The sequence below is a fragment of the Garra rufa genome, chromosome 11 (assembly GCF_049309525.1).
Source record: "Garra rufa chromosome 11, GarRuf1.0, whole genome shotgun sequence".
NCBI lineage: Eukaryota > Metazoa > Chordata > Actinopteri > Cypriniformes > Cyprinidae > Garra > Garra rufa.
This window is the reverse complement of record NC_133371.1, coordinates 32,851,399-32,868,250: the sequence shown is the minus strand read 5'-3', so window position 1 is coordinate 32,868,250 and position 16,852 is coordinate 32,851,399. Positions and strand designations below refer to the sequence as shown.

The 16,852-nt window shown below is 33.8% G+C and overlaps 1 protein-coding gene across 1 annotated transcript in view; it reads right to left on the bottom strand.

The window, feature by feature from the left end:
* Positions 1-4,767: 4,767 nt before the first annotated feature.
* swap70b (switching B cell complex subunit SWAP70b) overlaps positions 4,768-16,852 on the bottom strand; it is a 24,248-nt gene continuing 12,163 nt past the window's right edge. The window contains exons 6-11 of the mRNA XM_073850183.1: positions 15,344-15,556; positions 12,028-12,135; positions 10,704-10,870; positions 6,977-7,175; positions 6,449-6,545; positions 4,768-5,628 (exon numbers count right to left, since the gene is read on the bottom strand). Of these exons, the coding sequence (XP_073706284.1) occupies positions 5,510-5,628; positions 6,449-6,545; positions 6,977-7,175; positions 10,704-10,870; positions 12,028-12,135; positions 15,344-15,556 (903 nt within the window). The 3' untranslated portion in view covers positions 4,768-5,509. The remainder of the gene's footprint in view (positions 5,629-6,448; positions 6,546-6,976; positions 7,176-10,703; positions 10,871-12,027; positions 12,136-15,343; positions 15,557-16,852) is intronic.

The window sequence follows — 16,852 nt, the reverse complement described above, 5'->3', positions numbered from 1 at the left end:
CTGCTCCAAGTCAATTATACAGCTTAAAATAATCACAACTCCAATCTCGTTTGAATCATTCCATGCTGTACATGAGCAAGCACAGCTAAATAAAAAATTCTATTTCCTCCCTGTTATCTGAATACACGGCTCCCCATTGAGAAATTACGCTGACGATACATCTTCATTCCACCAAGTCAGAGTTAAATTTGTGCTTTGATTGTTTAGACTATGAGCGTTTTTCAATCATTTACACAGAAAATGGTTTATGGAAACTGTGAGTGTATCAGGAATCCAATTATCATATCCTCAGAGAATGATGGTGGCCTGAAAGGTGGCCAACCTTTTTAATAGCCTTGCGTCACGCTTGATCAGGAACACATTTCTGCACACGCCAGCTCTACAGTCTTCTGCCCCTCTCATTCACAATGTGCCTTACTTTTGCCTTACAATCTCAATATAGAATTTAGATTACATTTTAAAACAACATAATTGTGATATTCCAACATTAAAGTGACAGCATAAGTTCTCAAATTTAAACTCAAATTTGTTCAATTTTGAATACATAACATTTATGGATACATCTAAACATTTCAATTAATAGCCATGACCCCTTTAAACCTATTTTAAGTTTCCTTCACACCCAATATCCCGTTATTTCTACAAGCAGATAGGATGATAATACAGCGGTCTATCGACCTCTAGTGGCCGTAAAAACACCATCACCTTCTATTCGCTCGACAAAATTATTCCAACGTTTGATTTTTGCTATCAAAACACACTATATCCACCTTATTTTTTCCGTAAGAATGGGCGCGGCCATTTTATGGGTCTGGCTTCCGGTCTCATCACTTCCAACTGTTTTTAACTTTACAAAACAGACCGTTTTGCTGCTTGATATTACAGATTGGCTTGTCTTACCATATTATTACTGATCTTTTATTATTATTATTCTTAGAACCACTAAACTCAGCCCAGCTCTTCAGACACACATCAGTGTGCTATATATATTCAGACTGATTTGATTTATAGTTTTCATAAAACTGAAGATTAAAAATCATAAAAATCCCATAAGGTGCGTTCCAATCGACAGGGTCCCTACGCAGTGTTCACTGCTCCCTACTCCCTTAGCACGGTATATCCGTTGAAGTGGACTTCGCTGACAATAATCGCTCATTTGGAATGCCCTGGAACGTCATCAAAGCAAATCAACGGCAGGGTCACGCATTTTATGATATAACATAAACAAATATTGTAATTTATTTTACTTTCAAATTTAAATACATATAAAATACATATAAACTTATGTATATAATAAATATAGTCAACATGTATATGTTTAGACCGTTAATAGATTGTAGTGGTCTTATCTCGCGCACTTTCTTTCCAACACGCAGCCTATATTTAAGTATCTTGTGGTAATGTTAAATAAAACATGATAGAGCCTCACCTTGCCGGTTTTACTTTCATTCATACAATACAATATGCAAATGTAACATGAATCACCATAACCATTCATAAACACTCTAATTTGTATAATAATAACAACATTTATTGCAACCGCTCCATTGCAGAGCGTTTAAAAAACTTAAACGGCTCTGCTCCATCGTTTGTTCTAACTGGTGACGCGGTGCGCAATGACAGTTGGGTAATTTTCCCCGTCCACTTCCTGTGAAGTGATGTACCGATGTTCCCTTATTCCCTATGCCGTTCGCAGTGCCCTTCGAACTGAACATGTTCGCTCCCTTCGGTTTGGAATCTCACTTAAGATGGCGGAATACCCTGTGAAGTCCACTTCGCAGTCCACTTAGATCGAATGGAACGCACCTATAGATTTACATTGGCAGAATGTTCAAATGAGCCAACACTATTCAAACTCCAACTGTCAAAATTCAAATTTAAACTCCCAGAACCCCTTCTATGTACTATTTCAAATAAATTCAAACTTCTATTCTAACATTTCTAATCTATTTAACTATCTTACAACTAGAATCATGCTAGTAACTTGTCAGTCATCCTAATGACATGTAAATAGCATGCTAATCATACTACAAACATGTTAGCAACTTGCTAATCATGCTGGAAACATACTAGCAACTTGCTAATCATGCTAGAAACATGTTAGCAACTTGCTAATCATGCTGGAAACATGCTAGTAACTTGTCAGTCATTCTAATAACGTAAATAACATGCTAATCATGCTGGAGACATGCTAGTAACTTGTCAGTCATGCTAATGATATGTAAATAACATGCTAATCATGCTAGAAACATGTTAATAACTTGATAATGCTAGAAACATGCTAGTAACTTGTCAGTCATGCTAATAACATGTAAATAACGTGTTAATCATGCAAGAAACATGTTAAAAACTTGTTAGTCAGTTTAGAAACATGCTAGTAACTTGTCAAAAAAAGTACATTTTTAAAAAATTGCTAGCGACTTGCTAATCATGCGAACAACATGCTAGTAACTTGATAATCATGCTAGAAACATGCTAGTAACTTGTCAGTCATGCTAATGATATAACGTGCTAATCATTCTAGAAACATGTTAACAACTTGATAATAATGCTAGAAACATGCTAGTAACTTTTCAGTCATGTTAATGACATGTAAATAGCGTGCTAATCATGCTAAAAACATGTTAGCAACTTGATTATCATGCTAGAAACATGTTAACAACTTGCTAAGTGCTAGAAACATGCTAGCAACTTGCTAATAATGCTAGAAACATGCTAGCAACTTGCTAATCATGCTGGAAACATGCTAGTAACTTGTCAGTCATGCTAATGATATGTAGATAATATGCTAATCATGCTAGAAACATGCTAGCAACTTGTTAATCATGCTGGAAACATACTAGCAACTTGCTAATCATGCTAGAAACATGCTAGCAACTTGCTAATCATGCTGGAAACATGCTAGTAACTTGTCAGTCATGCTAATGATATGTAAATAACATGCTAATCATGCTAGAAACATGTTTGTAACTTGATAATGCTAGAAACATGCTAGTAACTTATCAGGCATGCTAATAACATGTAAATAGCGTGTTAATTATGCTAGAAACATGTTAGCAACTTGTTAGTCAGTTTAGAAACATATTAGTAACTTGTCAAAAAATAGTACATTTTTTAAAAATTGCTAGCAACTTGCTAATCATGCTAACAACATGCTAGTAACTTGATAATCATGCTAGAAACATGCTAGTAACTTGTCAGTCATGCTAATGATATAACGTGCTAATCATTCTAGAAACATGTTAACAACTTGATAATCATGCTAGAAACATGCTAGTAACTTGTCAGTCATGCTAATGACATGTAAATAGCGTGCTAATCATGCTAAAAACATGTTAGCAACTTGCTAATAGTGCTAGAAACATGTTAGCAACTTGCTAACAATGCTAGAAACATGCTAGCAACTTGCTAATCATGCTAATGATATAACGTGCTAATCATTCTAGAAACATGTTAACAACTTGATAATCATGCTAGAAACATGCTAGTAACTTTTCAGTCATGCTAATGACATGTAAATAACGTGCTAATCATGCTAAAAACATGTTAGCAACTTGATTATTATGCTAGAAACATGTTAACAACTTGCTAATAGTGCTAGAAACATGTTAGCAACTTGATAATAATGCTAGAAACATGCTAGCAACTTGCTAATAATGCTAGAAACATGCTAGCAACTTGCTAATCATGCTGGAAACATGCTAGTAACTTGTCAGTCATGCTAATGACATGTAGATAACGTGCTAATCATGCTAGAAACATGTTAACAACTTGCTAATAAAGCTAGAAACAAGTTAGCAACTTGCTAATAATACTAGAAACATGTTAGCAACTTGCTAATCATGCTAGAAACATGTTAACAACTTGCTAATCATGCTAGAAACATGTTAGTAACTTGTCAGTAATGCTAATGACATGTAAATAGTGTGCTAATCATTTTAGAAACATGTTATCAACTTGCTAACCAATGCTAGAAACGTGCTAGCAACTTGCTGCTAATGCTGGAAACATGGTAGCAATTTGCTTATAATGTTAGAAACATGTTAACAACTTGCTAGTCAGGCTAGAAACATGCTAAAAACATGCTAGCAACTTGCTGATCATACTAGAAACATTTTAACAACTTGTTAATCATGTTAGAAACATGTTAAAATGTGTTAGCACTTACTAGTCAGCCTAGAAACATGCTAGCAACTGGTTAATCACGTTGGAAACATGCTAGCAACTTACTAATCATGCTAGTAACTTGTTAATCATGCTAGCAACATGCTAGTAACTTGCTAATCATGCTAGAAACATGCTAGTAACTTGTCAGTCATGCTAATGACATGTAAATAACGTGCTAATCATCCTAGAAACATGCTCGAAACATGTTAACAATTTACTCATCATGATAGAATCATGCTAACAACTTGCTAATCATACTAGAAACTTGCTAATGACATGCTAGTAACTTGCTAATCATGCTAGAAACATACTAACCATGCTAGAAAAATGTCAGAATCATGTTAAATACATTCTAATCATGCTAGCAAATCTATATAAAGTTCAAAACTTTAAGCTTTTTCAGCTGCTTTAAACTTTCAAGCTAGGCTTTCATAAGCCAACCTAAAGTTTGTCTTAAACTTTATCTAGTTTTAATATTAACTTAATTATGAACAGAGTAGTTTTACTGTTAACAACACGTTGTTATTCCTTGTTATTTCCCTATATAGCACATAGACTTACTTCCGCTTTGAAGAATAAGGTGGATAACTCTGAAAAGAATTAATTTGCAACTATTAAATAACGCCTTTATTGAATGATAAACAATACAGTCTCAGGCTTAAATCTGGACATTAGTTTGAGGCAAACACACCAGTTTGGTACAGTATTGTACATGACTGAATAATCCCAAAAACACAGATAAAATGTAGGTAAACACAATTGTGTTAATACATTGAGCGTATAAATTAGTTAATACTGCAGTCGTGTCTCCTTGAATGAGATTGCGTTTACAGTATGTGAACAACTGCTATGCATTCCTGCTGTGTCAATTGTTCTTTTTTTATTAGTCCATTCTGCATGCTTTATTATTATTTAAAATGTAAAACTATTTTTTTAAACTAATGTTTGCACTTTTTACAAATTTTTACTTGGTCAGTTAGGTTATGGCATTATTTGTTTACTTAAAACTCATGAACTATAGGGAAGAAACATCTGCTATTACTTTGGTGGAAATGCACCAAATTTAAAACATTCACGAGATGTGGAGCATCATACAAAAATGTATAAAATCACTTTAAAGCAAAAGACAAAATGACACTGGAATGTTACAGTATAGATTGGAATGGTAAGACACAATTCTTCAGATGAGGCCGGGCTCAGCTTTACTCTGTGTAAAGTCAAGTGGCCTACAGTTTTAGTGTGGTCAGAGGCTAACCCCACAGAGGCAGTATATATACTTCACTAGTGATTCTATCTACAGTGACGTGTATTAACAGGACAGCAGATCTGCAGACTGAACACACTATTGAGGTGTACCAGGCCTATGTTTCTTTTCCTGCCAGTCTTTCTCTCTCAGACTCAGTTCTGCTTCTGTGAATGCTGCAGGGCCCCAGTTTGTGATTTTTTGAGGGTACTTGGGACCTGAAGAGACAAAACGTGGATATTAATTCATTCAGCAGACACTTTTATCCGAATATACTCACAAATGTGACCCTGGACCACAAAACCAGTCTTTAATTAAGATTTATACATAATTTGAAAGCTGAATAAATAGCTTTCCGTTGATGTATGGCTTGTTAAAACATTTGAAAATCTGGAATCCGAGAGTGCAAAAAAAAAATATATAGATTGAAAAAAAAAACACCTTTAAAGTTTAGTTCTTAGCAATGCATATTACTAATCAAAAATTACGTTTTGATATATTTTTATGGTAGGAAATTGACTAAATATCTTCATGGAACATGATCTTTACATAATATCCTAATGATGTTTGGCATAAAAGTAAAAAAATCAATTTTGACCCATACTATCTATTTTTGGCTACTGCTACAAATATACCCACGCTACTTAAGAATGGTTTTGTGATCCAGGGTCACAAATTAAAATAATATGAGCATTAAACAATCCTGGCTCTTCCAAGTTTCATAACAGCAGTCAATGGGTGGTGGGATTTTGAAGTCCAATAAAGTGCATCCATCCATCATAAAAAGTACTCCACATGGTTTCGGAAGGTTAATAAAGCCATTCAGAAGTGAATCGATGCGTTAGACAAATATCCTTATTTTAAACTTTATAAACCGTAATATCTAGCTTCAGCAAACTGTCATTCATGAGAGAGTGGTGTTCCAGCAGATGATGTAAGACATAGGCATAGTGTAAGCTGTGGGTACAATATACTAGTAATAATGCATGTTAAATAAAAGTGCCTAATTGAAAAATTGAGTAGACAAAAAGAAGTCACCTGGCTGAATGAGCCGTATCAGTCCTTCATGATGAGTCACCTTGTCCTTCCAGCTCTTTGTGTTATTAGCAGCATCTGCTAGTTTCTTCATTACCTCCTGTTTACATAAAAACAAGCAATATTACCATCAGAAGGAGGAAAAATCTGACGGTGTAAAAAATAAATAAATATCGAGAAAATTCACCTTTCAAGTTGTCCAAAAAAAGTTCTTAGCAATGCATATTACTAATCAAAACTCAAGTTCTGATGTATTTACAGTGGGAAATGTACAAATATCTTCATGGAACATGATCTTTACTTAATATCCTAATGATTTTTGGCATAAAAGAAAAATAAATAATTTTTACCCATACAATGTATTTTTAACTATTGCTGCAAATATGCTACTTAAGACTTGTTTTTGGTCCAGGGTCACATAGAAGACAGCGCACATTGCTCTATTCAGCCACTAGATGGCAACATTATTCAGCAACAAAGATCACAACTTCAGCATAACTAGCCTCCAGCTATTTTATTCTAGCTTCTTACCTCGTATTGCTCCAGTGCACCACATCTGTCAGCCTCCAGCTGCTGCAGCTGCTCCATGGCAGACTGCAAAGCGCTCTCCTTCGCCAGCCGTTCTCGTTCCAGCTCCTGTTTCTCTGCCTGTGTCTGAGAAATGGTCTGCTGTTGATACAGGTGCATCTGCTCCAGCTCTGCACGCTTGAATACCTCCTCTTCCAACAGTCTGTAGCAGACACAGATGCACATGCTCACATATAAAAAAACATTGTCAAATTATATTAAATACTCTTTTGTTTTTTACAAGACCTAGACAGAAAAGTGGCAGAAGGAAATAGGAAATCCTATATGTTGCAAGCCTGTGTTACAGTGCCTCAAAACAGCCTCTATTATCACAGTGTGTCGATGAGCTAGTGTCAGTACCAGGGTGTGCATAATTCAACATTTAATAGCTGGCTTCAAGCCTTTTTAAACATTTTGGAATTTTAAAACAAGGCTTTGTCAAGTCAACATTCAAATTTGGTCCTGACAAGAGTTAATAAAAGTAAAAAAAAAAAATTGGCTGAATGGCATTTGCTAGCCAATAGAAGCCATATAAATGAGGGGAATTCACATTCTGTTTATAGAGCTGATTGTGCCATTTTGTGTGAGTTTAAGTAAAGTGATGATCTAGCGATGGGTCAGCACAAGCACAGGAAAAGAGTTGGGTTTCGTGGGGTGAGGCAGGGAACAGGAACTGCAGACTTGAACAGACATCTCAGACATCCTCATGTGTTCGTGACGCTACTCGAACTTCCCACCTTACAAGGAAAAGAACAGCCTTTTGTAGGTTGCCCCATTCCAGATGTCACATGACCTTACTCTGAAGGTTTTGTTGTGCCGCAAGGCCCGCCAATCATCTTCGTCCGGCCCGAGGGAGAAGTACGTTAGTACGAAGTAATTAGTTTGTCCACTAGGCGGTAACGCTGGCCCGGGCCAGCCAAAAAAGAAAAGCAAGAAAGCCAAGAACAACAACAATCTACCGGAGACCGCAACATCAATAGACTGCAGATTTAACAAGCACTTGTTGGGCTCCAGACTGTGTCCAAATGGACACATTTTTCTGCCGGTGCGAATAAATTTTGTGAGTTGATTTCGCAACACTGTAACTGCACAGTGCTGCGAGATCCAGTGAGAAGTGTTTGAATTCGCACATAATGAATTAAAGTTGCTTCTGCAAGATCTATTGAGAATCAATCAAATTCTGTTATAAACAGCGCTGAGGTATGTCAGAAAACCAGAAGTAACGCCAACTTATGCATAGTCGAATGTTATTACAGTATTCACTTAAGGGTTTGTACAACCTTTTGAAAGAGAAATTTAAGCACTTTTCAATGACTTTCAAGCATTTTGCACAACCATTTCCAGCACGTTAAAGCTCTTATGATCCAATGTTATTTGGATGGCCAAAATATACTTTGTGGTAAACACTAATGTAAAAAACTTAAAATACATCAAATCACAATTATAACCAGTATATTGCAATAATAATCTGTGTAGTTTACGCATACTCAATTTATAGTTCATGTGAAGACATTTAAATAATAAAAAAAAAGAAAATCATCTAAATTAAAAATTGTTATACATTTCAGAGCCTATTAAATGTTGAAAATATTGGCTTTCAATTATACTGTAATGTTGAATGGACATAATTAATATGTAAACCTGAGAGAAAATTCATTTAATAAAGACACCAGTACCAGTATTGATATCAATACTTCATTAATAATAGGCTACTTGGTAAAAAAAAAAATATGCCATTAATCACATATTTAAAATATACTTTATGTTGTTTCTACCTTAATTTGGTAGTCCAGTGTGAAATTCTGACTATATGCGATTAATCATGATTAATTACAGAAAAATGCGTGATTTTTTTAAAATGATTGACTGACAGCACTAATGTTAACCTTTTATAGATGTTGGTGTTGTAATATTAGTTGATTTTAGTGCATTTCAATTTAATTGTATAGCCCCCCCTAGAAAGAGATCGGGACGGCCCCCACCCCCTTTACCCCCTTCAAATTTTCAGCTCGTCTATAGTATAATAATTTGTTGGTTTGCCACCACTGGCCAGATCAGATTACACCTTAAACCTTATTGTAACATACACTACTGTGAGTAACTGAACAAACAGGTTTGGAAGAGACAGTCTGGGTCATGATTGTTGTATTACAGACAGCAAGAACTTGTTAACACATTCAGTTTAATAAATAATGTGCATTTAAATAACTGAATACTAGCATTAAGACGGAATTTTTCAAAAGTTATAAAAAAATCTGATAATTTATGTGACCATGGACTATAAAACCAGCCGCACTTAATTCAATAGCCAACAATACATTGTATGGGTCAAAATGATCAAATTTTCTTTTTATGCCAAAAATCATTAGGATATTAAGTAAAGCTCGTGTTCCATTAAGATATTTAGTAAATTTCCTACCGTAAATATATCAAAACTTAATTTTTGATTAGTAATATACATTCCTAAGAACTTCATTCGGACAACCTTAAAGGCGATTTTCTCAGTATTTAGTTTATTTTGCACCCTCAGATTCCAGATTTTCAAATTGTTGTATCTCGGCCAAATGTTGTCCTATCCTAACAAACTTATTTATTCAGCTTTCAATTTTAAATTGACCCTTATGATTGGTTTCGTGGTCCAGGGTCACATACTTGCTATTCGAAAGTCTGGGTTCAGTAAGATGTTTAATGTTTTTTATTGGAGTCTCCTATGCTCAAACTGTATTTATTTGAACAAAAAGACAGAAATATTATTGCATTTTCTAATATTGGTTTTCTTTTATTATACTAATAAAATATAATTTATTTGTGTGACGCAGCACTGAATTTTCATCAGTTGTTACTCCAGTCTTCAGTGTCACATCACAGGATGCTTTAGAAATCATTCTAATATGCTAATTTATTAAAACAGTTGTGGTGCTTAATATTTTCAGAACCTGTGATGTTTTCTTTGATTCTTCCATAAATAAAAAGTTAAAACAAACAACATTTATTCAAAATAGAAATCTTTTCTATTTGAAATTATTACTTGCTGAATAAAAGTATTAATTTCTTGAAAAAACGTTTGAATAGTAGTGTATATAGTAACAGCCAAACTATACTTAAGTCCCAAAAAATATTAAGCAGCACAACTGTTTCCAACATTGATAACAAATCAGCATATAAGAATGATTTCTGAAGGATCATGTGACACTGAAGACTGGAGTAATGATGCTGAAAATTCAGCTTTGTTTCACAGTAATAAATTATATTTTTAAGTATACTGAGATAGAAAACAGTTATTATAAATTTCTATAATATTTCACAAAATATTTTTTTCTGTATTTTTACTCAAATAGATACAGCCTTGATGAGCATAAGAAACTCTTTAAAAAAAACATAAACTTGCTGAACCCAAATTTTTTAACGGCAGTTAATGTGTGTGTGTTTGATAACTCTTGAAAAAGTCCAGCTTTCTTATGCTAAAATAGTTTAGTCCTTTTTTGCTGTTCTCAGAAACCCTCCACTTCGCCCCAGCTCCACCTGTCTAGATCTGCAACCAAATTAATGTATGCCTATTCATGCAGCAGCTTTTGTGCTCACAGCAGCATGTCTGTATCTAAGACCTAAGATCTAAGACCAAATACACTAACACTGTCATAGCCATTAACATGTTAACTATTCAAAGTTGTCATGACTGAAATTCATTTACCTGGCCTGTAGTTTTCTGACAGTTTCTTCATCTTGTCTGGCCTGTCGTTCTTCCTCCAGTGCTTCTTCTAAACTGTGGTACATGTTCTCCAGCTCACGTACGCGCTGCAGGTACTGCTCTAACTCACTGGACTTTTGAGCCACCTGTTCTTCCATTTGCTGCCGCACCTAAAACACATATAACAGAATATTGGACCCAACTGACTTTCACTGGACAAAAATAAATCTTTGTGTTCCACAGAAGAAAGTAAAGTTAGTTCTTGAACTACATGAATGATTAGATCAAGAATGATTAATGATGACAACTTTTATTTTTGGGTAACTATCACTTTAAAAAAGTACCAGTGCAGACTGATTTGCTTTTTGTGTGACTGTGTGCAAATTCTTGTGCTTCCACGTTTCCAGTTATAACTTTAGAAAGCAGAACTTATGCTGCAGCAAACTTCCTGTAATATTACAAATATGGACCTGTGGAACTGAAGTAATCCAGCACCTCATTGGTCAGAATAATTTCTCTAGCTACACTGCCAGTCAAAAGTTTTTGAACTGTAAGATTTGTATTGTTTTTTTTAAAGGAATCTCTTCTTCTCACCAAGCCTGCATTTATTTGATTCAAAGTACAGCAAAAACAGTACCATTTTGAAATATTTTTACTATTTAAAATAACCATTTTCTATTTGAATATAGTTTTAAAATTGTAATTTATTCCTGTTATTTCAAAGCTGAATTTTTTTTGAAGATTTGCTGCTTATAAAAATTACTATTATTATGCTGAAAACAGCTGAGTAGATTTTTTTTTCATGTTTCTTTGATGAATAGAAATGTCAAAAGAACAGCATTTACCTGAAATAGAAATCTTTTTTAACATTTTAAATGTTTTAATAATAACTTTTGATCAATTTAAAGCATATTCATTTCTATAATTTCTTTTCCCCAAAAACGCTTTTAAATGGTATAATGTTAGAAAAGCTTTTTATTTCAGATAGATGTTGATCTTTGGATCTATTCATCAAAGAATGCTGAAAAAAATGTGTATTCAACTGTTTTAAACATTGATAATAATAATAATAATAATAATAATAATAAAATATATTCAAATAGAAAGCAGTTATTTTAATAGTAAAAATATTTCAAAATATTAATGATTTTGCTGTATTTTGGATCAAATAAATGTAGGCTTGGTGAGCAGAAGAGACGTTTTAATGTTTAAAAATTCGTACTGTTCAAAAAGTTTTGACTGGTAGCGTACATGATATCAAATGGGCATTGAAGAGTCACTGCTAAAGCCATGCTAGCCAAACCAAGTTCAAAGAGCAAACAACTACCATTTTCTCTTTCTCCATTTCCACCCGGTAAAGATCCTGCAGCTCGCTCTGGGTCTGCAGACGTCTGTGTTCTTCTTCAGTTGCATTGGCTGCGGCCTCCTCCAGTTTCTGTGCAAAACAAAGACTTTCTTCATTTGTAAAGAAATCAGATACACATCATGTTGAACTGGGGTTTAAGAGTTGGCTACAAATGGAGGAAACAAGAACATTTTCCTCACTGGATCATAGTACCACTACCCAGAATGCAATAAAACTTCATATGCAACCTTTAGCACAGCAGGGGCCTAAGAGCAAACCAAACAGAAATAAACCACAGAACAACTAAACATTAAACATCCTTCACACCCGTTATCCTGTGCACAAAAAAAATCATCACACGTCTACATGATACTTTTTTTTGTTAACCCATGTTAACAGTTTTACAGTTTTTAATTGGAAACTGCATCATGTTTTAGTTATAAAGTTTTAAATAAAAAGTGAATGACAACAGTATCCTCCACTGACCACAATCTCACCCCTCAATCACTTTCTATATGGTTTTGGTCAGATGGCAGGTCAGTGTGAGATCCCAGGTGGCCGTGCCGAGTGACAGGGCAGGTATTGTTTTAGTATGGACTCCTCAGGGTTTGGAACAGCCCTCTCTAGCTCTCTCCCCAGGCACCTATTGTCTTGCTATGTATTAGAGGGCAGGGGGAGAGGCACGGACACATCAATGCTGGACTGTTCTACATGCAGACAACAGTTCAGACACAATTAGATCAGACAATGAGAACTTGTCATCGGCGTAAATCAAATGATTGTTCCCAGTTAACACTGTATGTACTGTGTCAGACTGGGTTTCTATCAGAGTATATTGTGTTTTGTGTAATTTACTGTAATCAGCTGTCAGCTGTTGGACTTTGCAGTTTATTTTGAAATGCTTTTGGGTAATTTATTGAGCTTTTTATGGCATACTCTTTTAAACGGTCAAAGATTCAACTCTTTTAGTTAATGTTTTGTTTTATATTTTTATGCCAATAACTTATGCTTTTATTCAGTTTTCAAAGACAATTTTGTTGCTTTTCCTGATCTATTCAGTCCAGTTCATCCAATTACATTTCACTAAGAAATTCACAAGTTTTAAATCTATTTTTTAAACATAAGAATGAAAAACATATTTAGGCAAGCACTGTTTTGTTTTACTTGTTTATTAAATTTTTCACATATTGCTAAACAGATACCTAGTCAAAGAATCAAGTCTTAATTGCTTTTTTACATTTGTATGTCAAGATGTAATGTAGTATTAAAGTCTATAAATGCAGACATATTAATAAATATATATTTTTGATTTGTCTAAAATTTATAGAATTAAAACAATAATTAATCCCTGATAGTGTTTACTAGATACATTTAAATGTGTTTTTATGTTTATAGAATTATAGAAGTAATTAAACTTGAAAAATGTATTCAGTAAAGTATATTTCTGAATATTTAAATTGCTTATTTTGGTTATTATTGTATACACTACCAGTCAAAAGTTTTTGAACAGTACGATTTTTAATGTTTCTTTTTTTTTAAGAATTCTCTTCTGCTCACCAAGCCTGCATTTATTTGATCCAAAATACAGCAAAAACAGTAATACTATGAAATATTTTTACTATTTAAAATATATTTGGATATATTTTACAATGTAATTTATTCCTGTGATCAAAGCTACTTTTCATCATCATTAGCCCAGTCTTCAGTGTCAAACGATCCTTCAGAAATCATTCTAATATGCTAATTTACTTTTCAAGAAACATTTTATTATTATTATGAATCAATATTTTAAACAATTGAGTACATTTTTTCAAGATGATTTGATGAATAGAAAGATCCAAAGATCAGCATTTATCTGAAATAAAAAGCTTTTGTAACATTATACTCTATACCATTCAATACCTTTTTTATTATTTATTTTCGGAATTAATACTTTTATTATGCAAGGATGCTTAAAATTGATCAAAAGTCATGATAAAGACATTTGTAATTTTTTACAAAAGGTTTCTATTTTAGATAAATGCTGTTCTTCTGAACTTTCTATTCATCAAAGAAACCTGAAAAAATATATACTCAGCTGTTTTCAACATAATATATATAATCATAATAAGTGTTTTTGAGCAGCAAATCAGAATATTAGAATGCTTTCTGAAGGATCATTTGACCTTACTAAAATATACAGTTTATGCTGTACTTCAAATAAAAAGCAGGCTTGGTGAGCAGAAGACACTTCTTAATAAACATTAAAAATCTTACAGTTCAAAAACTTTTGACTGGTAGTGTATATTTAGCCGAAAAATCCCGTCTTAATTATTGGTTTATAATTTTTATGCCAAACATGGTGTAAAATGTATTAATGAAGAAAAGTGACAGACAAATCTCTTTCCAGCACACTTCTTAACATTTGAGTGCTTACCATTAAGATCTTACAAGTCTTTGTCGGTTAACCAATGTGCTGAATCTGTAACACGGTCATGCTTATCTTATGGATTTAAATCCACTTGCCGATGACAAACCTCGTTGGGGATAAGTCTGGCTTAACTCTGATTTAACAATATTAAAACACTCAACTGGAAAAGATAATCAAGATAATGAGAAATTAGAAGGTTAAGAAGGTTAAATGCTAAACCACAATTCCTCACCCAACCCCCAACTCTCACACATACACCCAATCCACATCTCTATATAGAGTGTGAAACCACACACTCAAGCTAATCTAATTTCAGCTTCAGTGCTGGCCGTTTAGGATGAAACAACTTCTGCTGAAAGCTTTCTGTTGAAAGAGCATGAATAGGGAAGGTGGCACTTGAAATCAAAGATTGAGAGTGAGTGAGAGTGAATTCAAAGATGAGAGTTTCAGTGAAATCCGAATTCATGAATAGCAAAGAGAGATTACAAAGAGCCACCATGGGTTCCTGGGAAAACACTGTTTCATGAATGGTCAGTGTGGCAACAGGCACAGTTCCTGTTTCACTCGTTAAACGGCATTGCAGGGGGTATGTTTGTAGTTTTGTTCCAATACCGACAGCACTTATTCTTTTCTTTTCAAACGCAAAATGCTGTTGCCATTTACACATTAAACACCAGTCTAAATACAAGTAACAACTGTAGTCAAAATCTATATTTCGTGACACGGTGAGATCTCCAATGGATTGTTTTTATCAGCATATTCTAAATAAAACGTAGAAGGAACAATGCGAAAAACCATGCAATTTCCAGTAAGTGCTGAGAAAGACATGTTTGTCTAAATTGCTAGAGATTGGAAGCTCAGCAGCTGTTGTTGTAGAACATTACAGACCTTCCTCAAGGCCTCCAGCTCTCTCTGTTTGTTCTCGTTGGCCGTCTGCAACTCTCTCATCCTCAGCTCTAGTTCTTCCTGCTCAGCCTGTTGTTTCTGTCGTAACTCTCGTCGCTTTTGCCGTGCCTCGTGGTGTGGAGCTGGACGTCCCACCTTCAGGAGTGTTATACAGGTCTGAATAGCTGAGAAGGCATAAAGGACAGACGTTATATACTTTAATATGAACATAATACAACATATGCAGTATATATTAGTGCTGTCAATTGATTTAAAAAATAACACATTTTTAAATTAAATCACACATTTTTCTAAAATTAATCACGATTAATCGTGATTTATCCAACCTAACACTGCCGTTTTTAATTATACTTTTATATTGCAATCATTTCACATTTAATCTTCAAAGTAATGTAGAAACAACATGAAGACAGTACATTTTTAATATTTGTTAAATATCTTTATGACTGAAGGTGAGAATCACTGATACCAATATCACTGATGTCTCTAGGAAATAGTTTTTTTTCCCCTTAATATTTAACCATTGACTATAGCCATTAAACATTATGGCCCGGTTTCCCAGACAGGGCTTAGACTAAGCCAGGATTAGACCATAGTTCAATTAGGACATTTAAGTAATTTTTATAAACATGCTTAGAAAAAAACATTACTGGGGTGCATCTTGAGACAAAACAAAGGCACTGATATATTTTAAAATCAATCAGTGCAATTTTATTTCAGTTGAAACAACTCAGACTTACATTTTAGTCTAGGACTAGGCTTAAACCTTGTCTGCGAAACCGGGCCTATATGTTTAATTGAGTATAACTACTCTTTAATTGGTAAAGTGACCCTTTTACATCACAAACTGAACAAAATTAAGCATTGCCTGGTAATTGGTCAACAAAGTATTAATAGTTGTTTAAATACTGTCATACTAACAGCTGTCTGAATTTTTTGGGTGATTGTATAATCTATTACATACCTTTCTATCAAAGTTATCTGACATTATCAAGATGAATTTGTTCTGACACAAACTATAGCGAATAAACTGTGAGAAATGTTGAAGGTGTCTAAATAAATTTTGGTTTGACTGTATTTGTGATTTATTCTTGTTTGCTGTTTTTTCTTCATTATCCATCCCACTCTATTAATTCAATTTTAAATGATATTTTATTTCGTAAACAAATTCATGAGCTCATATCATTTTTAATAATTTAAACAATTTACACATTAATATTTAAATCAAAATGTTTTAGATCATAAAAGATCAATTAAAATGAACTAAACAGTATACTGAAAACATTACGGTTTTAAACAGTTTTATATTGCAATAATTTCACATTTAGTCTTCAAATTAATGTAGAAACAACAAGAAGACAGTACATTTTTAATATTTGTTAAATATTTTTTTATGACTGAAGGTGAGTATCACTGATACCAAGATTACTGATGTCTCTCAGAAATAGTTTTTTCCCTCTAATATTTAACCATTGACTATAGCTACTGGCA